Source organism: Cavia porcellus, unplaced genomic scaffold, assembly GCF_034190915.1.
Source record: "Cavia porcellus strain 051 isolate PalLab524CR breed Dunkin Hartley unplaced genomic scaffold, mCavPor4.1 scaffold_16, whole genome shotgun sequence".
Taxonomy (NCBI): domain Eukaryota; kingdom Metazoa; phylum Chordata; class Mammalia; order Rodentia; family Caviidae; genus Cavia; species Cavia porcellus.
In genome coordinates, this window is record NW_026947499.1 from 10276734 (window position 1) to 10302798 (window position 26065).

Sequence of the window (26065 nt, forward strand, 5' to 3'; positions counted from 1 at the left end):
GAGGGTGAGCACGCACCGTCTGCTTCCATTGGCCCAGAAGCAGGGGGCGGGAAAGTGGTCAGCTGGTCCCTTCAGGTGAGGAAATCATGGTGGTTTTCCTGTTCATATAACCTGTACTTCTCTGACTTTGAATTTGAATTACACAGAGAGTACACACACATGAATATGCAAGCATATTGGAGTTAAGGTGGATGCTTCCCTTGTTGCCACACCACCCCTAGCACCTACATAGAAGCCCAGTTCCAAGTTCGGTGCAAATTTTTCTGCAGAGCTGCCTTGGCATTGCTTATGTGTACACACTTTTAGAAGCATGTGATTCTGTGTTTCTGCCTTTCTGTCTGTCTTCTGTCTTATTTCTGGCACTGGGTAAGGGCCAGGGCCTTGCACATGCTAAGCGCGTGCTGCACCGCCGAGCTGCGCCCCAGCCCGCAGCTTTCCAGCTGCACAGTGCTCCCGCACAGTGACTTCATTGTCTGTCTTGCTGGTTTTTCCTCCCTGCTGAATCCATGCTCTGCCTCCCTCCCTTAGTACACGTTGGCCCATCTTGTGCGCGTGAGCACTGGTGCGGGTGTGGATGTGTCCGGTTTTTTAAATGTCATGCTGTGTTCATTGTCCCAGTTTTTGCTGAAGTGAACGACCTTGGGCCTCCCCTCACACGCAGTAGATGTCAAGAAGAGGAATTGCTGGGCCCCAGGACGCATGAGCTGTGAATGTTAATACACTGCCCGTTGTCCTCCAGGGTGCATGTCCCAGGGCATTCTCACCACAGCGGAGCCCAGAACTCATCTCCCCACACTCTTTACTGTGCTCCTGGTTCTTGCAAGTCGCAACATCCCACACTGAGGGAAAAGCAGACACATCTTACTGAAAGGCAGCCTCTGTGCTGTCCTGATGTGATGTGAGCCCAGCCCCAGGTGGGGGTGTTAATATGACCACAGTACTGTGTTACTGTTATGTTCTAGTCAAGAGTTCTGTTCTAGATCTCTGTTAATTAGTCTCCTGAGTGGACAGTCACAGTCACACCTAGCTGGTGAATCCGAGGCAGGTGTGAAGGGCAGTGTGACCTCACAGGATTTTCATTATTGCACTCCCGGCTGGTGCCTTTCAGATTCCGGCTGTGCAGCAGAGGCCTTCTCCAGCTGCAGTAACATTAGGGGGTTTGAATTAAAGGCCGCTCGCTGCGTCTTCATGGTTTCTGCTTCAGGTGAGAGGTCGCTGCCCTGAATACGGGACAGGAGCGGATGGTGTTGCATGAGGGTGCCTGTTCTCAGAGCACTTGGGCTGGGGGAGAGGGGTCTCTTGTTGCTGCAAGGGTGAAAATGTCAGTCCCTGTCTGAAGAGGTGCTGGAAGCTCCTGGAGTAGACGGAACCAGGGCCAGGTTACCCTGCCGCAGTCCTCAGCCCTCTGCCCCATCTCCTACCTCCACATTTGGCTCCTTCCTCTTCACTTTGGGGGTGTGGAGAGGCGGCATGCCAGGCTTAGGCTTCTGTCTTCTCTGCAGGCCTTGCAGAGAGCCTGCTGCTGGTGTCCCCAGAGCACGGGAGGAAAGCCGGCCGTGGCCACCCCTCGGTCCCTGTGCCTTCACATGAAAGATACTGTAATGGCCCCCACAGTTAGTGTCAGTTTGCCAGCTTTCCAGGAGAGAGCTTGAAAACCAGGAGGAGGGCAGAGCAGCCTGCAGATGTGTGGTTGGCTAAAATGTTCTTTCCAGAGTCGTGATTTAGTTTTGTGTTCCCTGTCAAGTCCCCTGTTGAGTCCCCTGTTGTGTTCTTTCTAGTGATCGGAACAATCCTCTGAACTGATTGGCCAGTAAAATACTGATTACAACCCATATTAAAAGGGCATATTTGGGGGCAGATGTAATTTGTATAAAATCCTTTGAAAGGTTTTTGGATCTACCATATGCCAGAGGCAGAGTTGAATTCAGAATAAGAATGATAAAGAGGCGTCTTTCGGTCGACCTCCCGCTACCTTGTTTGTTTTCTCTCACTTTATCGCTGACAGTGGACGTCCGCAGCTGTGCTCTTATTGCTGCTTGTGTAACTGTTCATTTTGTTCTCTTTCTAATACTCACGGTGAATTTCTTTTGCTGATAATTGTGTCTGATGGTTTTGGAAAGTGAATGGTGTGAGTGACCAGTCCTGGAACAAAACAAGACAAGACAAAACAAAACAAAACAAAACAAAACAAAACAAAACAAAACAAAACAGCATTTTCTACCCAGGGCACATTACCAAATACTTGCAAACTCACCTGTCGTTCAGCAGAATAGCTTCCTTTTGGCAGCAGGCACAGTCTCCTCCGTGCCATATTTTTCAACCCACCTGTCCTGAAGGCAGCTGCTACGTGAGACTTGGCACTCCCAGTTCAGGGGCGGTGCCATGTGGAATAGCTGTCAGATGATCTGGATGTAGAAGCAGCAGCTGGCACAGAGGCCGGTAGCCGCCTTCCTGTGATAGGTGTTCCCACTTGGGGAGGTAAGGCACAGAGCCCTCCTGCTGGGGTGCGGAGTGAACAGGACCGGCGCCAGCCCGTCCACCGGGGAGTGCTCCCGCCCTCTGCTGCCGAGTGGCTGGCAGGTCTCTCTCTAGAGTTCAGAACTCTGATTGCTACAGCACTTGACTTTGTTGGTCCCTCCCTTTTTGTACCCCTTTTTTTTTCGTCAGTGGTAGCACTGGGGATTGAAACCCAGGGCCTTTACATCTCCAACCCATTTTTAAAATTTTGAGACAGGGTCTCACTGATTTGTACAGGCTGAGCTCAAACTTGGAATCCTCATGCCTCAGCCTCCCAGAATACTGGGATCACAGACATTCAATCACCGTACCTGGCTGAATCTTTTTTCTTTAGAGCTAAATAAATAAGCCTTGACTCGCCTTTGATTTGTGGCTTGGATCAGCCCATTCTGCCTCTATTCTTTTTCTCTCTCCTTCTGTCTGCCTCTGTGAAAACCCTTTTTCTTTTGTGTGGACTAACGTGTTAGGCAGGCCATTTTCCATGGTGGTGCTCCTTAAAATTTGAACTCTTGTTTGCTGCTGGTTCAGGCTTTTCTCAGTGCCTGTGGAGATTAGTCTTTTTTTTTTTTTTTTTTTGTCTTTTTCATTTTTATCGGTACCAGGGATCAAACTCACGACCGCCTGCTTGCAAGACAGGTGCTTACGCCACTGAGCTAAATCCCCAGCCCCGTGCCTGTGGAGATTAACAGTCTTTCCTCCAACCCTCCCTACCAGAGCAAATGTGTCAAGTACTGGCCGGACGAGTATGCCCTCAAAGAGTATGGGGTCATGCGTGTCAGGAATGTCAAAGAGAGTGCTGCTCATGACTACACACTAAGAGAACTTAAACTCTCCAAGGTTGGACAAGTAAGTATATTGTCGTATTTTAGAGACTTTGGTGACCGTTTGGGTGTGTGGTCACCCGAGGTCCTGCACTGTTCAGGTTGGCACGCATCACATGTGCATTGTTGATGCACAGTCACTTTCTGGGTGCCTTTTCCATGCCAGGTACAGCTCAGGCTCCGGGTGCACTGTGTACGTGACAGATACTGTCTCTGCCCTCATAGGGCCAGCAGAACCCCAGATCTAAAAGTTACACCACTCAGCTTCAGATTATGCTGGTCTGTGAGGGCTGCTGGATGATGTGTTTAAGAGAGACCAAGTTCTCAAGATGGAGTGGACAGGGAAGAGCTGTTAGAGCAGGTGATATGTGTTAGCCAGTGCCTGATTTGTAGGAACCAGGCATCCAGAGTCAGAAGAGTGGGGGGATGTTGGGATTTTTTTAGCAGTGTGAGCTTAACCCTGGGTGAGCCAAGCTTTCAGCAGCTTGCCCCCACTCTGTTGGGTTGGAGGGGACAGGAGTGCTGCATCCATCCTGTGGGCCCAGGGATTAGGACCAAGGTGGAGCCCCCTGAGGTGGATGGTGAAGATGGCAGGGACCGGAAATTCGAGGAGCTTCCGGAGGAGATGGTGGAGGAGAATGTGAAGGGCGTTGATGGGGGAGATGGGCCCAGGGTATCCTGATGGGGGAGATGGGCCCAGGGTATCCTGATGGGGGAGATGGGGCCCAGGGTATCCTGATAGGGGAGATGGGGCCTAGGGTATCCCGATGGGGGAGGTGGGCCCAGGGTATCCCGATGGGGGAGATGGGCCCAGGGTATCCCGATGGGGGAGATGGGCCCAGGGTATCCCGATGGGGGAGATGGGTCCAGGGTATCCCGATGGGGGAGATGGGCCCAGGGTATCCCGATGGGGGAGATGGGCCCAGGGTATCCCGATGGGGGAGACGGGCCCAGTGTATCCCGATGGGGGAGACGGGCCCAGGGTATCCCGATGGGGGAGACGGGCCCAGGGTATCCCGATGGGGGAGACGGGCCCAGGGTATCCCGATGGGGGAGACGGGCCCAGGGTGTCCCGATGGGGGAGACGGGCCCAGGGTGTCCCGATGGGGGAGACGGGCCCAGGGTGTCCCGATGGGGGAGACGGGCCCAGGGTGTCCCGATGGGGGAGACGGGCCCAGGGTGTCCCGATGGGGGAGACGGGCCCAGGGTGTCCCGATGGGGGAGACGGGCCCAGGGTGTCCCGATGGGGGAGACGGGCCCAGGGTGTCCCGATGGGGGAGACGGGCCCAGGGTATCCCGATGGGGGAGACGGGCCCAGGGTATCCCGATGGGGGAGACGGGCCCAGGGTATCCCGATGGGGGAGACGGGCCCAGGGTATCCCGATGGGGGAGACGGGCCCAGGGTATCCCGATGGGGGAGACGGGCCCAGGGTATCCCGATGGGGGAGACGGGCCCAGGGTATCCCGATGGGGGAGACGGGCCCAGGGTATCCCGATGGGGGAGACGGGCCCAGGGTATCCCGATGGGGGAGACGGGCCCAGGGTATCCCGATGGGGGAGACGGGCCCAGGGTATCCCGATGGGGGAGACGGGCCCAGGGTATCCCGATGGGGGAGACGGGCCCAGGGTATCCCGATGGGGGAGACGGGCCCAGGGTATCCCGATGGGGGAGACGGGCCCAGGGTATCCCGATGGGGGAGACGGGCCCAGGGTATCCCGATGGGGGAGACGGGCCCAGGGTATCCCGATGGGGGAGACGGGCCCAGGGTATCCCGATGGGGGAGACGGGCCCAGGGTATCCCGATGGGGGAGACGGGCCCAGGGTATCCCGATGGGGGAGACGGGCCCAGGGTATCCCGATGGGGGAGACGGGCCCAGGGTATCCCGATGGGGGAGACGGGCCCAGGGTATCCCGATGGGGGAGACGGGCCCAGGGTATCCCGATGGGGGAGACGGGCCCAGGGTATCCCGATGGGGGAGACGGGCCCAGGGTGTCCCGATGGGGGAGACGGGCCCAGGGTGTCCCGATGGGGGAGACGGGCCCAGGGTGTCCCGATGGGGGAGACGGGCCCAGGGTGTCCCGATGGGGGAGACGGGCCCAGGGTGTCCCGATGGGGGAGACGGGCCCAGGGTGTCCCGATGGGGGAGACGGGCCCAGGGTGTCCCGATGGGGGAGACGGGCCCAGGGTGTCCCGATGGGGGAGACGGGCCCAGGGTGTCCCGATGGGGGAGACGGGCCCAGGGTGTCCCGATGGGGGAGACGGGCCCAGGGTGTCCCGATGGGGGAGCCGGGCCCAGGGTGTCCCGATGGGGGAGCCGGGCCCAGGGTATCCCGATGGGGGAGCCGGGCCCAGGGTGTCCCGATGGGGGAGACGGGCCCAGGGTATCCCGATGGGGGAGACGGGCCCAGGGTATCCCGATGGGGGAGACGGGCCCAGGGTATCCCGATGGGGGAGACGGGCCCAGGGTATCCCGATGGGGGAGACGGGCCCAGGGTATCCCGATGGGGGAGACGGGCCCAGGGTATCCCGATGGGGGAGACGGGCCCAGGGTATCCCGATGGGGGAGACGGGCCCAGGGTATCCCGATGGGGGAGACGGGCCCAGGGTATCCCGATGGGGGAGACGGGCCCAGGGTATCCCGATGGGGGAGTCGGGCCCAGGGTATCCCGATGGGGGAGACGGGCCCAGGGTATCCCGATGGGGGAGACGGGCCCAGGGTATCCCGATGGGGGAGACGGGCCCAGGGTATCCCGATGGGGGAGACGGGCCCAGGGTATCCCGATGGGGGAGATGGGCCCAGGGTATCCCGATGGGGGAGATGGGCCCAGGGTATCCCGATGGGGGAGATGGGCCCAGGGTATCCCAATGGGGGAGATGGGCCCAGGGTATCCCGATGCGGGAGATGGGCCCAGGGTATCCCGATGGGGGAGACGGGCCCAGGGTATCCCGATGGGGGAGATGGGCCCAGGGTATCCTGAATGAATTGCTTTTGATCGCCGGGTGGGAGCAGTGGTGGCATTTTTTCTGTGGTAACAGGAGGGCAGGGTGGACAAGCGTCCCCAGATGCCAAGGCGTCAGCATTTGGAGCGGATTTATTCTGTGTTCTCTCTGACGTGTGAGGTACAACCTTCACTTGGGAGCCAGAGGGGCTTAGAACAGATGGGATATTTGTGGGAAAAGGTAGAAGTAGTAATTGTGCAAAGAGAGCCAGAAATCCAGGAATTTCTGGGCAGTGCGGGTGCATGATTGAGGTGGGGAGTGTGCGTGTTTAGACACCTGGTTGTGTGATTTTTCTCCAAGGACACCCTGGTCCTTGGACATGAAGCCAGTAGGAGAGGATTCATCTGGGCCTGGGGCATAGCGCAGTTGCACTGTGGCTGGGGGAAGGTCCTGGGGCTGGAGGCACGTGGCAGAGAGCAGCTGTCAGCGGTGCTCTGTGGAGTCCTAGTTCGATCAGGAGGGGACAGAGTCGGAGGAAACAGGTAGAAGGCAAGGGTGAGCAGCCTGGTAGCTGCAGCAGCTGAGCAGGATGCCCTGTGGCCCTGCTCCGGATGGGGGTGGAGGGCGCTGTCTGCATTCACGAGGTCGGCAAGGTGCAGGTCCCCTGATGATGGCGGGCAAAGGTGTGGAGGTTCAGTCAGTCTCAGATGTGGGAGAGGAGCTGAAGAGAGTGGCCGTCAAGTAGAAACAGGAGGAGAAATGGGCAGGACCCCAGGTGGCCCTGCTCTTCGTTGTGCGGTGTTCCTGGGTTGCAGTAGTTTTCCCTTGGTGTTGGTGATGACCTCTCTCTTAAAATACAGCAACACTGTAATAGAAGCACAGGCCTGGACCTGCTGGGGGTTGGGAATAGGAGAGGACACGAGGGAGCAGGTGTCTTGGGATACCTGTTTCCTTGGAGGGACCTGAGTCCTTAGAGACCGCAGTTGCCTCTGGAGCTGAGGGCCGCTTGGCTGAGGCGGAGGGGACGTGGCCTACGTTGGTGGTTCAAAGAGGTGTTTGGGTTTGCAGTTCCCTGCAGAGCGGCTGGCCTTACCGGGCATCTTAGTTCTCCGTGACGCGGGCAGATGCCTGGTCAGGTCCCACGGGAGCAGTGTGCTGGGGGGGTGATGAGAAGGACCTTTGGATGGGATGTGGGAGATTCTGGACCTCTGGTCTACGCAGCATCTAGCACAGCTTGGGACCAGGCGACCCTCAACCCCTTGATTTATTTAATTCTGTTCTGGTTTTTCTTGGCTCTACTCCAGGGGAATACGGAGAGAACGGTCTGGCAATACCACTTTCGGACCTGGCCGGACCACGGTGTGCCCAGTGACCCCGGGGGTGTGCTGGACTTCCTGGAGGAGGTCCACCACAAGCAGGAGAGCATCGTGGATGCAGGCCCCGTCGTGGTGCACTGCAGGTAACAGTCAGCGCCTGCCTGGATTCCAGAGCTTGCTTTTACTTCCCTGCACTAGCTCTTTAACTGTAGGAAGGCGTTGTGGTCTATTTGAGGTGTGGGTGAACTGCATTAAGGGCCATTTGAAGCCCGAGTATATTTCTCATGGGCTCTACAGGACTCTCAGGTTTTGCAGGGGATAGGGTGGACCCAGTCCTTATTCTCAAAGGTCCCTTTTAGTCTAGCTAGTTTTTTTGTTTTGTTTTGTTTTTTAAATATAGTAATAATCTAGGATTCATGTCTTTGACTCTGCGTCTCTTCTATCATGGAAAGAAGACATAATCTTCCCCCCAATGCCACACTTGTTTGCTCTGTGAAATTCTGACCGCTTCCTGCTTGGGCCTGTGATAGAAGGTGCATGTGGCCTGCACAGTTGTGGCTGCTGCTGACCCAGTTTTGGTTTCCGGGTTATATGAGGCAGAGTTGGTATCCTCAGTTAGTTTCATGTTGGGCAAGTACATGCACGTGAAACTGTCTTTGTTCAGTTTTTTAAAGCTATTATTTAGTGAGCCCATGTGGGCGCCAGCCTCAGAGCTCAGTGTTTTTTCTCCATTGTTCATATTTGAACCTCACAGCATCTCTGTAAGGTGTGTACCTGTGTCCCCACTTCACAGAGGAGATAGAGGGGCAGAGAGATGAGGGACTTGCCTTGGGCACATTGCGTGGAGGGCTGAGCACCAGGTGTAGGCTGGGTTGACCCCAAAGCCCTATATTCTTTGCTAATATATTTGCAGAACAGAGACCATCTTATAAATCTTCCCAAGGGCAGGCATTGTTTTTGTGAATATTAATAGCTTGATTTTGCATACAAGAGCCCCACAAATGACTCCACTGTCCCTGCCTTTTGTCCTCGTGCTCACAGTGCTGGAATTGGCCGGACAGGGACATTCATCGTGATCGATATCCTTATTGACATCATCAGAGAGAAAGGTAGGTTTTCTGGAGGCCACAAAGCCACAGTTTGTATTTGTAGTTCAGGAGGACAGGGCCAGGGAAAAATACCCAAGGAAGAGAACTTGCATGGGAAAGGGTTTTTGTAACAGCCTGGGCCAAAGAGTTCACCTTCACTTTGCTTGAGAACTGAAGTGGTGTCGTGCGAACTTTTGGCAAAACCTGGAGTCCAGGACAGAGGGCCCCTTGCTGTGGCCTTGTGATGCCTCTGGGAGATGATTTCTCCAGATGCTTAGTCCTTTCTTGCAGCATGGGGTGGCTCCTTTAGGAAGCGGGGGATCTTAGGGCCAAGGATTTAGATCACTGGCACAAGCACCTGCCTGGCAAGCACGAGGTCGTGAGTTAGATCCCTGGTACTGAAAGGGAAATAAGGGGGAGGGGACCCTGCCCTTCTGCGTATCTCATGGCATCACTAGGGCTGCTCAGAAGTCCAGCCCTCTGCCCCTCAGTGCTGGAGCGATAGCAGCCATATCTGCTTCTCTGCAAGTTGCTGAAAGCTGTGCGTTGAATGGCTCCGCCTGGCTCTGCAGTTTTTCCTGCTGCTTCATGGTGTCCTCTTTGCAGGTGTTGACTGTGACATCGACGTTCCCAAAACCATTCAGATGGTGCGGTCTCAGAGGTCAGGGATGGTCCAGACCGAAGCCCAGTACCGGTTTATCTACATGGCTGTCCAGCATTACATCGAAACACTACAGCGCAGGATCGAGGAAGAGCAGGTATGGAGCTGGGGGCCACGCACCATCTCCTTTTGGTTTTAAATCAACAGCTGTCTATTCAAGAGTGGGAAACGGATTCCCAGATAAAAGGGCCTCTCAGGAAACTGTTCCCACTTGGCAGTTCTGGGTTTTCAGCCCAGAGGTTATTGAGGAGGGCACCGTGCCATTGTCCTGGCCTGCCAGCTTGAGGCTTTCCCGTGCAGGATGGTTACGATTTTCCCAAGCTTGCCTGGTAAGCTTAGAACTGGGAGAGAGCAGTGAGGCTTCGCGCCTGTTCCAGCTTTGATCCAGGCCATGTTTATCCTGATTCCCTCTCTTAAAATGAATGCCTCACTCTTAATAGCTCATGGCAATTTGAGTCACTAATTTGGCCAAGTTGGAAACAGTGAAATTTCAGTTTTAATAAGCTGTGCATAATGAAGAAGCATGTGGGATGGATCCTTTCCATTTGAAGCTATTCATAACAGACACAAAGCTGAGTTAATTAGGAATATGCTGAGCTGGGGGAGATGAGGACTGCTCTTTTGGGGAGCTGCACTTAACTCCCCCCACCCCAGTCCCATCAAGCTGTCACAGGTGGGATAGTTTCTGAGCAGCAGTGGTATTGATCTATTTTTTTGCTATTTGTTACCTCCCAGAGAACTCAGTTTCTCAAATGGGAGCTATACATATCTCAAAGTAGGATCTGCCACCTAACTGCATGATTTCTAGAGAGAGTCCCTGAGTCACTCAGTTGTCCAGGTGGGCCTTAAACTCAAGACCCTGCTTCCTCTCGACACAGTGTTGGAATTACAGGCATGTGCCATCAAGTGCAGCTTTTTAGTGCTTTAAATCTGAAACCTTGCATGTTAGTCTGCCACTGAGCTATATTCCTAGCCCTCCAAATTTGTATTATTTTAAGCTTTATGAAATATTCTTTTTTTAAAAAAATTTTTTGAGATAAAGTCTCACTGTGTGGTTCAGGCTGGTCTTGAGCTCACTTTGTAGCCCAGGCTGGCCTCGAACGTGCAGCGATCCTCCTGCCTCAGCCTCCCGAGAGCTGGGATTACAGACGTGAGCCACCACGCCTGGCAGTTACTCTTTACTTTACAGGTGTCTTCCAGGCTTCATGGCAGTGTTGGCACTTCGTGATGAATAAGTAGACTTCAGGGTTGCAGTTGAGCGTTTGTCACTGCCAGCACAGGGGCTCCCTCACTCTAAATCTGATGGTGAAATTGGATTTAGGAAAGTTTTTAGGAATTTATTGCTGCTATATTTAGAAGGAGAGATTTCATAGTGGGGGACAAAAGCAAAACATGGTCTTTAACAATTTATAGAGTATAGCAAGTGAAGTTTCCTGACAGTCTCCTCCTGTAGACGCTTGCATTCATTCATTTATTCATTCAGCCCATACTTTTTTGGTGCCAGTATGTACTAACACTGTGTTAATACATATATTAACAACTGTTTGATGTATGAACCTTTGGATTTTACAAAATGTCTTGGCCTAGTTTATTTATAGGATCCTGTAATACATTGTGTCTGCACTGTATACCTTGTTTTGTTTCCTTAGCCTCCCAGCAGGAGTTTTATGTGTGTATGGTCTCCTTATGGAGGTGAAGCTAGCCTTGAACTCACTATAGAACCCAGGCTGGCCTCAAACTCATGGTGATCCTCCTGTCTCAGCCTCCTGAGTGCTGGGATTAGAGGTGTACACCACCACTCGAGGCTCTGTAGTTAATTCCTTGTAGGTAGATACTTGAGATTGTGTGTATAACCTGTTTCTCATACATTTTGCCTACTATTTTTTTTCCCCCTAATTGTAGCCCAGCTGCATCCTATGCTTTACATTGCACTAGGAAAGTGCTCTGTGTTCATGGTCAAGTGGGAAGTGCCTTCATTTAAAGGAAGGTTTCAGAGGCAGGCTAAAAAAAATTACATTTTAAATTAAGCAAAGGGGCAAAACTTATTTGAGATAATTGATTATTTTGAAATATAATCATTTTCTAATTTAGGATGAATTAAGATCTTTTGGGATTAGAAGAATTTGCTAATGAGGGGTAAGTGAAAAAAAAAATGACTGTGGGGATAGGAACCATGGGGAAGGAAGAGAGAAATAGGACTTTCATGAGGAAGGAAGAAATAAAAACGCAGAGGCGAGAAACCAGGGAAAGTGCATGCAAAGCAGTTCTGAGAAAATTCTCAAATTTTTCCATTTACTATAGTAATACTTTTTTAAATTTCCAAACACTTCATGTGAGTTAAGTGAATGAAAACATGCTTTATTGGTAACCATAAATGAGATTTTCTTTACCTGTGTTTTCTGAATGTTGACATTTTAGCATAATTATGTATTCTCTTTAAATTTAGAAAATAAATAAATTTGTAAAATGGAATGATTGTTGGTTGCAGATATTTATTCCCCCTTACTTCTAATGCTCTGGGGTGTATTTCCAGAAAATAAGAACATTCTCTTGCATAATCATAATGATCAAAATTGGGAGGCAGCCATTGCTAGAAGGTGTTTTCTAACCTCGGGACCATATTCAGCTTTATCAATTTGCCCTACTGACATCCTGAGTGTGGTCCGAGGTTGCACACTTATGCATAATAATCTAGGGTATTTTTTTTGTTTAGTTTTTAAGACAGGGTCTTGCGACGTAGTCTAGGCCGACCTCAAATTCAAGATGATCCTCCTGCCTCTGCTGCTGAGTGCAGGGATTACAGGCTTGTGCCACCATGCCCACATGGCTTAGACATTTTTAAGAGTTCAGAGCTGGCCATGGTAGCATATACCTATAATCCTATCATCCTAACACTTGGGAGGCTGAAGCAAGAAAATTGAAAATTAAGCCTAGGGGCCGGGAGTTTAGCTCAGCAATGTAAGTGCCTGCTTGGCAAATGCAAAGTAGTGAGTTCTGTCCCCGGTGCTGGGGGAAAAAAAGCCCAGACTGGGCTAATTATGAGACTTTCTTAAAGAACAAAACCAAAAACCAAAAAAACTCAAAACAAAACAAAAGCAGAGTTCTAGTGCGAGTCAGGTCTGTGACAGGACTGCCACAGAGGGGTGCTGTGCCCTTGGTGCAGCCCAGCGTGAGCACGTTGTGGTTGATTTGTTACTGGTGGGTTAGTCTTGATCATTTGAAATAAGATCATGTCCGTCAAATTCCTCCACCAGGAAGTTACACCTTGCCTTTGTTGACCAGAATTACCTTGGCTATTCTAAGTCTCTTCTAGTTGCAAATGAATTTTAGGATTGTTTTCTCTAATTCTGTGAGGTTTGCTAATGGTATTTTGTTTGTGATTGCATTAAATCTGTGTAACAGTTTTGCGAGTGTGGCCATGTTTACACTATGTTCTTCTTGCCCATGAGCAAGGAATGTCTTTCCATTTTCTGGTGTCCTTTTCCATCTCCTTTTTCCGAGTACTGTAGTTTTTGGTATAGAGATCTTTTACTTCCTTTGTTAGATTGATTCCTAAGTACTTTATTGTTTTTCAGTGCTTTTGTGAAAGGTATGGTTTCCCAAATTTCTCTCTTTGTTTATTTGTGTACAGAAATGCTGTTATTTTTCAGTATTGACTTTGTATCCAGCTGTGGGACTGAATCTGGTTATTAAATCTAGAAGTCTTTGGTAGCGTTTTTGGGGCCTTCTAAATAGAGTATTGTGTCATGTGCAAATAAAGATAATTTAACTTCTTTTCTGTCTTTATTCCTTTTATTTTTTTTGTCTGATTGCTCTGGCTAATGTTTCTAGAACTATATTGAATAGGAGTGGTGACAGTGGACATCCTTGTCTTGTTTCTGACTTTAGAGTGAAAGCTTTCAGTTTTTGACCATTCAGTGTGATGTTGACTGTTAGTTTGTCATAGATAGCTTGTATCAGATTGAGATGAAGACCATCTGTTCTAATTTTCTGCAGGGTTTTTATAATGAGATTATGTTTTGATATTCTCTATAGCCAAATATATATGTCTTCTCCTGTGATTCCAGTAAATCCGGGTGGATGTCTTCAGACTTTCTCCATCTCATCGTCCCCTGGATTTGTCCTTGGTGGGCTGGGAGTCTGGAATTGCATTTTGCTTCTGCATCTTGGCATTTTATATTTTTAAAGTTTTAATTTGTTGTGTTAATTTTTTTGTTTTTTAGTGATGGGTAGCTTTACCACTGGTATCGAAGCTTCCCTATGAAGAATCGGCTCCTCTGAGATGTCTTCTGGGTGTAGCTGGCTGTTGGTCTTTGTGTCTGTCCCATGGTCTTGCTTCCCACTTTATTAGAGGTGCTGTGTGGCCGGCTGTTTGGCTCGGGTACCCATTTCTGTGGTACTGGGCTGTGAGATGATTGTGACCCTAGCTTGTCACAGTGTCACCATACAAGGGTGCACACTGATCACTGCAAGTGTGGCATCTGACCAGAGCAGTTCAGGTAGCAGTAACAGTATCGTCACGCACAGCGTAGAAACTGGTGACCTCTGGTAACTGCTGATCATGGGAGCAAATCTGTAGTTATAGAACAGTACCTACCATGGGCGGGGATTTGTATGTGGTGGGTTTTTCCTGGGTGGAGTGATTTTATCATATGAGGAAGCGGAATCTAAGAGATGTAGGGGACAAAACGGAGTGATAGCAGAAGAAAAATGTGGTAGAAGCAAGGCTGGAGGACTAAGAGTGACACCCAAACTCTGGGAAGCTGGAGGAGAGGAAGAAGAGGAAGAATGGAGAAAGCAAAACAGAAAGACTAGAGGGAGAGTTCATTTAGCTGTAAATAGCAGAGCATACAGAAAGACTGGTGAGGGAAGAGATTTAAAGAGTAAAGATAGAAAACAGTTACTTTAAAAACCAGTTCCTCCGGTTCCCCAGTCAGAGCCGGAGTCCTACTGAACAGCTCCGCCAAGTCTGCAGCCCAAGTCTGCAGCGGGGTGACTGCAGTGTGTGGGGCCCAGCTGACCATAGCCACGCCGCCGACCCCTCCTACACGAGCTGGTGGTCGGACACGGTAGGCGAGGGCCCTTGTCCTCAGCCAAGGCCTCTTACCTGCTGGTCCCTGCCCTGCCAGGGCCGCTTGCCTGCTCGTGGCTCTAGCCTGGGAGTGGTGGTGAGGGCAGTGTCCTTGTCCCCAGCACACACAGCCTCTTGCCTGCTTGCTCTGCCAGTCACTGAGCAGGGGGCTGCTTGTAGGCCTTTGCAGCCAGGTCTAAAACTGGCTTTTGACATTCACCGGAGTGGAGTCTGGGTCCCAGCTCCTGCTGCTCAGCTGAGTTCCCCTGAGTCTGCTGTCCAGCTGCCCACTATCTCCTGTGGCTCGGCGGCCCTTCCCTCATCCACTCCTGCATCTTGGCCCGGAAGTGACCCTGAGGCTGTTCTGCTGCTGGAGTTGAAGCCCCGAACACTCGGAGAGAAAATGGTCTCAGTCTTACAGCTGCTGCCCCCTGTGATTGGGTGCAAGGCTCCGGGCGCTGCTGCTCCAGGTCACTCCTCGACATGACCGTGGGGCGCACCGCTCGCTCGGGAAGCACCTGCTGTTCTCACTGCTGCCTCCGACCGGCATGCGGGCCTCTCCCAGTCTGAGTCAGGGCTCCGTCTCCCAGGGAGCAGCACCGCTGCTTCTCCTCTGTCATTGCCCTGTGGATCTTGTGTGGCTTGGAATCCCTTGATTTCTCTGCGGGCTGTTGTTGGCAGACCCTTGGCACTTTGTTCTGGAGCGGCTGAGTAGTCAGTTTGTACCCTTTGATCAAGGTCTCCCCATTTTCCTGCAACCAAACCCTGGTAACCTCCACTCTGATCACGGTTTCTATGAATTCAGTTTTTTAGATTGAACATATAAATGAGATAATGCAGTGTTTATCTTTCTGTGTCTGCCTTATTTCACTTAGCATAGTGGCCTTAGGTTCTTCCATGTTGTTGGAAATAGATTTCTTTTATTTTAAATCTAAATAGTATTTCAGTATAGGTATACACAGCATTTCTTTATCTGTTCTTCTTTTGATGGACCCTTAGAATGGTTCCAAATTTTTGCTATTTGAGTAATATTGCAAAGGACATGGGAGGGCAGGTGTCTCTTGGAGACAGCACATGATCTCATTTCTTTTAAATGTTTGCCCACTAGCAGGATCGCTGGAACATGATAGTTACTACTTTAATTTTTTGAGTAACTCCATACTTTGGGGGCAAGTGTCTCTTGAAGACAGTGTATGATTTCCCTTCTTTTAAATATTTACCCAGTAGTGGGATTGCTGGATCATGTGATAATTCCTGCCTCGGTGTTTTGAGTAACCTCGGTACTTCTTCCCGTAACAGTGCACCAATTTACATTCCACCTACAATGTGAAACAACTGCTTTTCTCCTCTTACCAGCATGTTATCTTTTGACTTTTTTGTCTTTTTCGTTTTTATCGGTACCAGGGATCGAACTCGGGACCGCCTGCTTGCAAGGCAGGCGCTTAGGCCGCTGAGCTAAATCCCCAGCTCCTATGTTTTGACTTTTTAATAGTAGCCTTTTTAGCAGATGGGAGATGATAGTTTATTGTGGTTTTGATTTGTATTTCCCAGACAATTACCGATATTGAGTGTTTCTCCACTTGCCTGTTGGCCATTCGTGGGTCTTCGTAGGACAAATACCTGTTTGCTCTTTCTGTAATGTCATATATGCAAGTTTCTCTGGACCCTTCAGCCACTTTCTTCTACAGTTAACAGTTCAACATGGCACGGTTACCAAATTAAAAAGTTAATATTGGCACATTACTGTTAACTAACCTCTAGAATCTGTGTGGTTTTCACCAATTTTCTCCTGAAAGTCCTTCTTCAATTCTGAGATTCAGTTCTGGATCCCACACTGAGTTTCCGGGCCTTCTCTGCAGTCTCTGTGACTCGGGATCGTCTCTTGGTTGTCTCTTGCTTTTCATGACCTCGATAATTCTGTGTGTGTGCTGCTGACATGGGCAGGACCTCGATGATTTGAGGAGTACTTGTCAGACACCTTGTACGGTGTCCCTTGAGCTGGGTTTATCTAATGCTTTGCTGTGATTAGACATGGTAGCAGATCATGGGGAAGAGTACCGCGGAGGTGTTCCGTGGTGTGCTCGTTACTAACCCTAAGTGCTAGCAGCACTGGCCAGGGGAGGTCGGCCTCGGTCATTCGGCCTAGGTGGTATCTGCCAGGTTTCTCTCACTGTGCGGGGCCTCCTGTTCTTTCCCTGTTTAAGTGAATCAGTTAGTCCAGACCATATTGAAGAAAAAGGAATTAAGCTGTGCCTCCTGGAATGTGTAATAGCCATGTAAATTACTTTGAGCCCTTGGGAAGGTTTATCCTTTTATCTATTTAGTCATTTATACTACCATAGACCTACGAATACTTAATACTTTGGCTTATAACCCGGTACTGTGCTATGTATGCTTTTGCCCAAATTGTCGCAGCTTTGGCCGTTGGGAGCTTTTTCGGTTGGCTCCTCTGAACCCTGCATTCTTTTGTTGTTGAGCATTTCCATCCTTGCTGGCACTGCAGAATGCCCCAGACTCATCTCTCACTGTCCCCACCGCAGCCCTAGAGCCAGTCAGTTTTCTAAGGAGTTTAGAAACCAAGTCTGGGGCTTCGAGGTGCGCCTTGTCACTGGGCATCACTGAGTGTGCCCTCCTGGCAGACAGAGTAACTATGTGCCTGGATCCTCTCAGGTGCAGGTGTGCATGTACAAGTTCATCTCTTTGTTTCTGGACCTGTCTGTCTGTCTGTGTGTTCAGCGTGGTTCATCCAGTACCACGAGTTCATTCTGGCCTCCCCCTGGCACATTGATAGTTTGTTTCTCTGCTGGAGAAGCTACACCCCCATTATCTGCAGCTTGTGTACCCATTTGTTCAGCCTGGTCTGCATGTAAAGCAGCTTCAGGATTGCTAGCCTGTACTCCTGTGAGAACCCGTACTTCTGTTCTTTGAAGGGGACAGTCACATCCCCACTGGAAGCGGCATTTAAGCTGCGGGGTACCGGGACCGGAGCAGCCTTCCCTTGGAGTAAACCATGCAGAAGTTACTTTATGGATCTCGGATGGAAATGTGACAGCACGGGCTGCATTTAACCTGCTGCAACTCAAATTAATCAAGACTTAAACTGGCCTGCTGTGACGCTTCCCGTTCACTGCTTATGTTTTATTAAGCATCTTCTTGCTGTTTTGTGTCATTCCTTTAATACTTACATAGACATCTTGAGTGTAGCAGCTGCTGGTAGATGCTTGGGCTATGGCAGTCAATGGGACAGACACGGCTTTGCCAAGTTAATCTGTGTTCACTGGGGACCATGCCCACTGTGTCCGCATGTTTTATTTGTTCCCATCAGTCTCCTTGGCCAGTGAAGGCCTTTCGACCACATATAAAGTGGTGGGGCTGGGTAACGGGTGTGTGTCAGGTCCAGGGAATGGAAGTGCCATGGTCCTGAGGTGAGGGCCCGGAGGGATGGAGTGGAGTCGCAGGTGGCGAGTGTGGGGTGTGAAGGTGGTGTTGGCAAGGACGTAGAGACCAGATTCTCACTCAGCTCATGGGCCATAGTAAGGTTTTTAGACCTTGTTCTGGAGGTGGCAGGTTCTCGAGTGGTTTGAAGCATAGGGGTAACACAGAAAGACCCGGCTTGAGGGTAAAGACCAGGGGTACAAGGCTGGAGCAGCCACAGCTGTGTCGATGGGAACAGATGGAGGAGTGCAGAGGGCAGGCAGCTCTGCTCATGACTTTGGGGACAAGTAAGACCAGCCCACCTTGGTGATTAGGTGTGGCAGGTGTTGCTGAGGTGTCTGCAGTCCTGGGACCCGGAACACCCTGGCCAGGTGATCATGTTGCTATGTGACCTTGACATTTAGCCGCTGTTGCTGAGACAAAAGGCCCAAATCCAGAGTGAAAGGAGGAAAGGTTTATTTTGGCACCAGTCCAGTCCATAGGTGGTCTCATCCAAGGCAGGGTGGCCTGGCGAGGAGAAGAAGTTCACAGCGGGGGAGACAGAAGGTACCAAGCAAGCGAGCTGCAGCCACAAGCTGCTCTCTGTCCCTTACGTCTCACCCCGGTTACCCCTGGGTCGGCGCTCTCCCACTCTTAATCCTGCCATTGCTCCATGCATCAGTCCCAGCGTCACACTCCAGATCCAGCCGCCGCTGGAAGCCTTTGGGAGGACATTCAGACAAAGCTGTGACACCTTCCCTTTCTACCTTTGGCTTCTGGAGATTTTGTGATTTAACGTTTTTTTTTGTGTGTGTGTGTGTGATTTAATGTTTAAATTACTTCACGTGGAAACTGTTGCACCCCAGATGCTTGTGGAGCCTGTGGTGGATCCCTCCTCTTGACCTTGGCAGTGTGTCTGTTGGTGAGGCTGTGAGATTTGTTATAAATGTGGCAGGAGACTTGATAACCAGGCTGTGTCATTGAATTCAGGTAGAGGACAGATCAGCTTCTGATTATTCTCTAAAGCTCAGAAGCATGTCCTCCACCTCCCCAAAATAAAGCAGAACAGTAACTAGGCTCATGAGATTTTTTTTTTCTTTTTTTTTTTTTGTGTGTGTTTTGTTTTAAGACAGGGTCTCTCTATGGAGTGCAGGCTGGCCTCGAGCTCACTTTGTAGCCCAAACGGTTCTTGAATTTGCAGCAATCCTCCTGCCTCAGCCTCTGGAGTCCTTGGATTACAGGCATGCATCACCACATCTGGCTTCACGAGATTTTTTTTTTCTTCATCTGTAATGCACTCAGGGCAGTTTTATTTCTTATGTTTCCTAAATAAGCTCAAAAGCCACCAATATTTTAATGCTTTTGTTTAGGTACTTTGATTCATTGAAATAGTTCCTGTACCATTTGTTCCATTAGCCCTCTTCATAAAATTCTAATTATTTCATGTAGAAATACTAATTTTGGCTTTCAAGAACATATGTAGTAAGGAGGGGAAAGGGGCAGTTGCTGTCAGTAGGTCCAGAGATCTGCTATACAACAGTATGTATATAGTTAATAACATTGTACTGAAAATTTGAAAAGTTACTAACAGGAGCTAGGCACAGCCGGGCGAGAATGCCAGCACTCTCAAGGCTGAGGCAGGGAGATCATTCAAATTTGAGACCAGCCTGGGCTACAAAGTGAGTTCAAAACCTGCCTGAACTGCATAGTGAAACCCTGTCTCAAAAAGACAAAAAAGGAAACAAAACAAAACAGCTAGGCACAGTAGTGCCCACCTGTCATCCCAGCACACTGGGAAACTGAGGCAAGAGGCTCATGAGTTCCAGCCCCGTCTGAGCTTCTTAGCAGTTTAATGAGATTGTGCCTCAGAATTTAAAAAGGGGGGCAGGGGGAGGAGATGAGTTCAGTGAATACCATGGGTCCCCACCAAAAATACTGCTAATGGGCAGGGAGTGAGGCTCAGGGGCCAAGCACTGGCCGACATGCGCGGGCCCTGGGCTCAGTCCTGGTCCCTGCCCTCGTCAGCAGGCCCTATGCTGTGTACTTTTTCATCACTTACAAAAAATGTGAGTAGTAAAGCAAGTTTACTCTTTAGTTTTACTATATATTTAAAGCATGAGTTAAGTTTAGACTTTAGAGTAAGTTTTAAAATAATATTCTACCAATTCTTTGATTTACTTAACTTAAGTGGATCTGGGGATCGATCCCAGGGCTACACGAATGCTGACCCACCCAGCATTCTGCCGCCCCATAGCCCCTAGTATTTAATTTGAAGTTAAGTCATTTCTCTAAAGATTGTTCTTTATCTAAATCAAGATTTCGGCACTGTTGAGTCTATGGCTTCTTTTCACCAGCTTTGAGTTTTCTTGTTTGTTTTTTAAAAAGTTACTCAAAGTAGTGCAAAGCTGCCAACATGGAGACATTTTCACCCTAGATTTCTCTTGTGCATTCTATCGCTGGACTTCAGATTCGGCGACGGCTGCTTTATCGTCTGTGGAGCTGGTTTGGCTGCTGTAACAGAGAGAAGAATGGTGGCTGATTTGTCTCCTCCGGCAAGCCTGGGCCGACACGCAGTCCTGGGAGGCAGAACCCAGGCTCACACTGTGTTGGTCGCCCCTCGTCCCCTGGCACCTCTCCTTTTTGCATGGTTGCAGGAGCCACAAGGACAGGGAGGGCAGGGCTGGTAATGCAGGGGTCAATGCAAGTTTTCTATAAAGGTTCAGAGTGAGAAAGGAAGGCTTTGCAAGTCACGTGTGCTCTGGTGTGTGTTCTTTTCTGTTTAAAACTTCAAAATTATTCTTATCTTGCAGCCCTTAAGAAATCTAGATTCCAGGCATCACACTTGCTATTATTTTGCCAACAACTCATCTAAGGGCATTACCTATAAATTGCATACTTTCTCACCCATAAAACAGGGTCAATAAAAGCATCCATTTCAGAAGGTCCTCATCAAAATTAAAGTGAGATAATATATTCAAAATAGTGCCTGGCAAAAAGTACTTAGATATGTAACTTCTTGCTAATATCATTTATGTGTAGTTCTACCTATGAAAGAGAATTAGTACATGTTTTGAAGATCCTGATTTCTGACTAGTTTATGACATTTATAATTGTCACAGTTGTTTAGCCAGGCATTGTATTTCCCTGAATTATTTATTTTGATGTGTAGTGCTTATTTCGGCAGCACGTATATTTATTTTGATGTATAAGCTGTTGGCTAGGTTGCATTGTGATTGGGTTTTTGTTTGTTTCAGGCTTTTTTGTTTTTGTTGTTCTGTTGTTTTGAGACAGGGGCTCACTATGCAGTTCAGGCTAGCCTTGAATTCATTGTGTAGTCCAGGTTGGCCTCAAACTCATGGGAATCCTTCTGCTTTAGCCTCCCAAATGCTGCGATTACAGGCATGCACCACCATACCCAACAGCTTTTATTTTTTTTTAAACAAGCTTTGTGGTATATTTTCTTACAGTCTGTTTACAATGACCCCTTTTGTGTACTTTTAGCTATTTTTTGTTTCCTTTCATTGGAATTCAGTTTCCAGTTTTTTTGTGTGTAAGTATTATTATATTACTGAGGTTTTCTTTTCTTTTTTTTTTTTTTGAGACAGAAATCTCACTACTTAGTTCAGGCTGTCCTTGAACTCATTGTGTAACTCAGGCTGGCTTCAAACTGCTGGCAGTCCTCCTGCTTCAGCTATCTGAGTAGGGTATGCATATCACGCCCAGTATGTTTCTTTTTCTTGTATTTATTTTGTGTTTTTGAGACGGGGTCTCATTATGCAGTTCAGGCTTGGCCTTGAGCTTACTTTGTAGCCCAGACTGGTCTCAGACTCCTCCTGCCTCAACTTCCTCAGTGCTGGGATTGCAGGCTCGTGCCACTGTGCCGGCTCCCGGTGTGCTTCTTACTCTGTGGTTCTGGTGCTTTCCCAGTGTGCTTCTCATCATCTCTTGGCTTATTGCTCAGTTCTTTTTGAGGTCTTTTTAAAAAAATTTGACTCTTTTCTGTTTCCGTCCTTCCTTCCTTCCTTGGTAGCAGCGACTGAACTCACGACCTTCTGCTTGCCAGGCAGCACATGCCGTGCGCCTATGCTGCTGAGCTAAGTCCCCAGCCCTTTTAAGTCTTTTTTAAAGGAAGCGTATCTAGAACATCTGTGAGGTTAATGCAAAGCCACCTCTCCTTTTCTGTTTTTGTTTGATTTTGTTTGTGCTGTGTTTTCTCTGCCTGCCTGTGGCGTATTGTCCCTTTTCCCTTTGGGTTTCAAGGAGGGTGTGCTGGCTCTCCGGTGGTCCACCCAGTCTAGAATGGGTTTGTAGTGCGGGAAGAAGGTAGCTGCGGTCCACAGCTTCATTCAGATTTGTTGACTCAGATGTTTGTCATCCTTGCGATGGGAACACCTCTGTGTGTGTGGATGTTGTGGGATCACTGGGACCCCTGCAGAGTGCGGAAGGGGACCCTGAAGCCTGCGAATGCTCCCTGTCAAATGTGTGAAATGTCATAGCGTTTGTGCAGAACCTACACACACCCTCCCGTGTGCTGTAGAGCATCTCGAGGTGGCTTGTGCCGCCTAACAGAAGTAAGCGCTCTGCTCTGGGTGGTGAAGGAGTAACAGGAGAATCGGTCTGAACGGGTGCACTGCAGCTGCCTTTTTTCCTGAATAGTTTGACCTGGAGTTGCTTTGATGTAGAGGGCGACTGTTACTTTATCGGAGGGTTCAGAAGTCTCCCTCTTCCCTGTCCCTTAGCTCAGCTGCCTCAGCCAGCTGGGTGGCGATGGACAACAGAAAGGGCCATCAGATCGAGGTGCTTGTGTGCTCTCCATGCTGTCCCTGCCCCCGGGCCTCTCCTTGCTGGCCTGGGTCCCAGGTCCCAGCTTGGTGGGAAGTTCACAGCCTTTTACCTCTGTGACCCCACCTGTAGGGCTCAGCTCTCCTTAGGCTGGTCCAGGATTGCTGACCTTGCAGCTGAGAGTTCTAACGGAGGCCTACAGTGTGTGGCGGCAGCCACACGAGAGGGGAGTGGCACTTGTCTCCGCAGGACCTGGAAGGGCTCCTCCACCTGCACAGCCTTTGCCGGTCGTGTGTGTTTCCTGTCAGGCAGCGCAGATTCACTTTAAAGGCCTTCACACCCTGCCCCCAGCAACCAGAAAGCCTTCAGTGTAGACCCGAGTGGAAACTCTCTCGCTTTGTGCGTGACGAGATGTTCCACTTGTGATTAGCTGTGGGTTTTGGTGACTTGAGCAGGGGAGGAAGAAGATACCTCCCCGATGGGCTTAAAGCTCCTAGCTTTACACTTTATTTTGAACACTTCAAAAGTACAGTGTTACAACTCAGAATTGACCGTTTTTGTCAGGTTCTTGTGAAGTTCTTTTCATCTTGTAAGAGAAGCTAGTTGAACAGGTACAGCTGAGATTACTCTAGATTCTCTGTTGATACATTTTTAAGATGTAAGTGTGGATACTTTCAATCCTGCAAAGCACAGTCACATACTGCTCCACCATATGACTGTGAGGGCTCCTGGGGCCCCTCGCCCAGCCCTTCATCACGTGCACAAGCGTTTTCCTGGAGAAGGATGCGCTCAGGGTCGAAAGCTCTGTGCCGTTTCATTTTGCTGCGCGCTGACTCCTTAGTCCTGCTTCCGCTAACCCATCATGCACCAAGGTGGGTACATTTGCCCCAGCCGTGGGTGGCTGTCGGTGTGCGCTGTGGGAACCTTGCTGCTGCTGGCACTTTCCCCAGCTGTCTTGAAATGAATGTGGCCTTAAAGAACGATGATTATTTGATGAGTTGGACTTTTCAGCTGTGGGTAGGTGAATATTGGAATACAGAAGGGTGATAAATTATCTAACCAGAAGTCCTACCAAATAGTCTGTGCTGCATGTTTGACAGGAGTTTATATCCCCACAGCGCCCCCTGTCAGCTGGAAATGAAAGTTGAGTCCGGGAAGAGCCCTGCTGGCTCAAACGCCTGTGCCCTGTTTCTCCTTGGAGGAAGTATTTCTGGATCTCTTTTCCCCATCTTTTTTATCTGAAAACTGTTAAAAAGGTTACAAATGAATTCTGAAATGATGAATGCTAATGCAGGAGAGGAAGTGTGAATTCTTAGGTGTGTTCAGCACAGTCCATGAAGCAGCCACTGACTCTGCTTTGGGCCGCGTGAACTTTTCCTGCACACAGTGCATCTCCATGGGTGGAGGAGGTGAGCGCCCCAGCCCTGGGCTCGCACCCCAGCCCTGGGCTCGCACCCCAGCCCTGGGCTCGCACCCCAGCCCTGGGCTCGTGCCAGCCAGCCAAGCGCTCCTGTCCTCAGGGCGCTAACCCGACTGGTTTGTTTTCCGTCCCACTTGGTCAGATGCCTTTTTTGTTTCTTTATTCCTTTAGAAAAAGGCACACTTCCTCATGTTTGTACTTTTCTGCCTTTCTTTCAGAAAAGCAAGAGGAAAGGGCACGAATACACCAACATTAAGTATTCCCTAGCGGACCAGACAGGTGGCGATCAGAGTCCTCTCCCGCCGTGCACACCCACGCCACCCTGTGCGGAGTAAGTAGTGAGGAGGGACCGTCCTCCTGCCCCGAGGACAGTAGCAGCGAGCTTTACGGCCAGGGCTCTCCCTATACCCATGATTGTTGCCTGCGGCGGGCATAGCGGTGACCCGCAGCCTCTCTGGATTCCCGGATGCTGTCTAAGCCATATCTGCTTTCTCCCAGGGTGAAGCCGGGCCCTGTGCTGACTCGGGTGATGGGGATTTTAAGCTTGTCAAGGAGAATCTGAGTTTTCTTTTGCAGAGGCCAGGTTTTTTTGCAGAGGGAGATAACATCCTTTGTGATGCCTTTAGACTCTTTGTTAACTAAGACCAATAAATCAGCTATAAACCCCTCAGCACAGCCGTGGTCTGTAACTTTCCAACAGCCAACAAGCTACAGCCCACCGGCCCAATCTAAAAACAACAAAACAAAACCAAACTTCAGAGTAACACGTGACAGGGACCATGTGTGGCCTAAAATATTCACTATGTTCTTTTCAGAAAAACTTTGTCAGCTGCTTGTTTGAACCAAAACAGTATGGGAAAAACGTGTTATATTGATGATGTGAATAGCAACTTTAAGTTACTATCTTCCTATGTATTCTAAAGGCACCCTCTGTATAACATTTACTTTTTATTTTCCCGTAAGAGTCTTGTCTCTGTTTGCTCCTGATGTGGATTTTTAAAGCCCTGCTGACTTTCATATTGTATCTGACCGTTTCAGAGAGCAAACAGAAGCTTGTGTTTGCTTAGCTTTCTGTTTGCATTGAAATGAGATTATGTAGCAGAAGCCTTCTCTCCTGCAAGTTGCCTCTTCCTTCTGCCTGCTTTTTCTGTCCCAGTGGGCTGACTGGGAAAGTTGATATTTTAAATTGCTATCTGCAGTAATTTGCAGCGGCACCAGAATGCCAGAGTAACGGGGCCGGCCTGAGACAGGCTGTCTGCCTCTGCTGTCCCACAGCCCCTCTCCTACTGGCACTCACAGCTCTGATCCTCCTCTGCTGCCTGGGCTGCTTTGACCTCCCCACCCAGAACCCTGCCATGTCCACATGCAGCAGGAACACGGGTGCCTTGACTCTGGAAGCCGACGACCTAGGTGGTGAAGTGCCTGTTGCCTTTCACAGACCCTGGCCTGAGACTCATCACCGCTGATTGCTTCCCGACCTTCCCATCCTGGTGCACTCGCCTGTCCCTGGCCCTCTGCTGGCGGTGATGGGGGGCCCCTCCCTGTGTAATATCCCACCCGCTTTGTAGTACCCTGGCGCCACCTCCTGCAGGCCCCTGGCCTTGCCCTCTTGGAATGCAGCCCACTTCCCCCATTAAGACTCCTGGTCCCCTTTCCATGTCACCGTGACATTGCTTGGTGTCTGCCTTGCATCCCTCTAACAGCATCAGCTCCTGGGGGACAGGAAGGGGCCTGCAGGACACGGCGTGTGCCGGGCGAGTGTTGCCTAAGCTTGCATGGCGTGGCCTGCAGTTCTCGAGCGTCTGCCTCCTTTCCCACGCAGAATGAGAGAAGACAGTGCCAGAGTCTACGAGAACGTGGGCTTGATGCAGCAGCAGAAGAGCTTCAGATGAGGAGGGCCGCCGGGACTTGAGCACAGCGAAAGGTATTCAGGCCACTGCTCCCTCGGCGGCTTGTTTATATAATTTGCTTCATTTGGAAGCAGGCGAGTCATTTGTGACTGTCCCTGTACAACGTGTCATAATTGAGTTTCG

General features: G+C 50.1%; 1 protein-coding gene across 2 annotated transcripts in view; it reads left to right on the plus strand.

The window, feature by feature from the left end:
* Ptpn11 (protein tyrosine phosphatase non-receptor type 11) overlaps positions 1-26065 on the plus strand; it is an 87026-nt gene that overhangs the window by 56357 nt on the left and 4604 nt on the right. Inside the window, exons 10-15 of one of the 2 annotated variants that reach the window (XM_063225674.1) lie at positions 3232-3363; positions 7573-7739; positions 8638-8705; positions 9291-9442; positions 24251-24363; positions 25855-25956. In XM_063225674.1, the coding sequence (XP_063081744.1) occupies positions 3232-3363; positions 7573-7739; positions 8638-8705; positions 9291-9442; positions 24251-24363; positions 25855-25924 (702 nt within the window). In that variant the 3' untranslated portion in view covers positions 25925-25956. The remainder of the gene's footprint in view (positions 1-3231; positions 3364-7572; positions 7740-8637; positions 8706-9290; positions 9443-24250; positions 24364-25854; positions 25957-26065) is intronic. The other variant, XM_013144831.3, reaches the window with a different exon arrangement.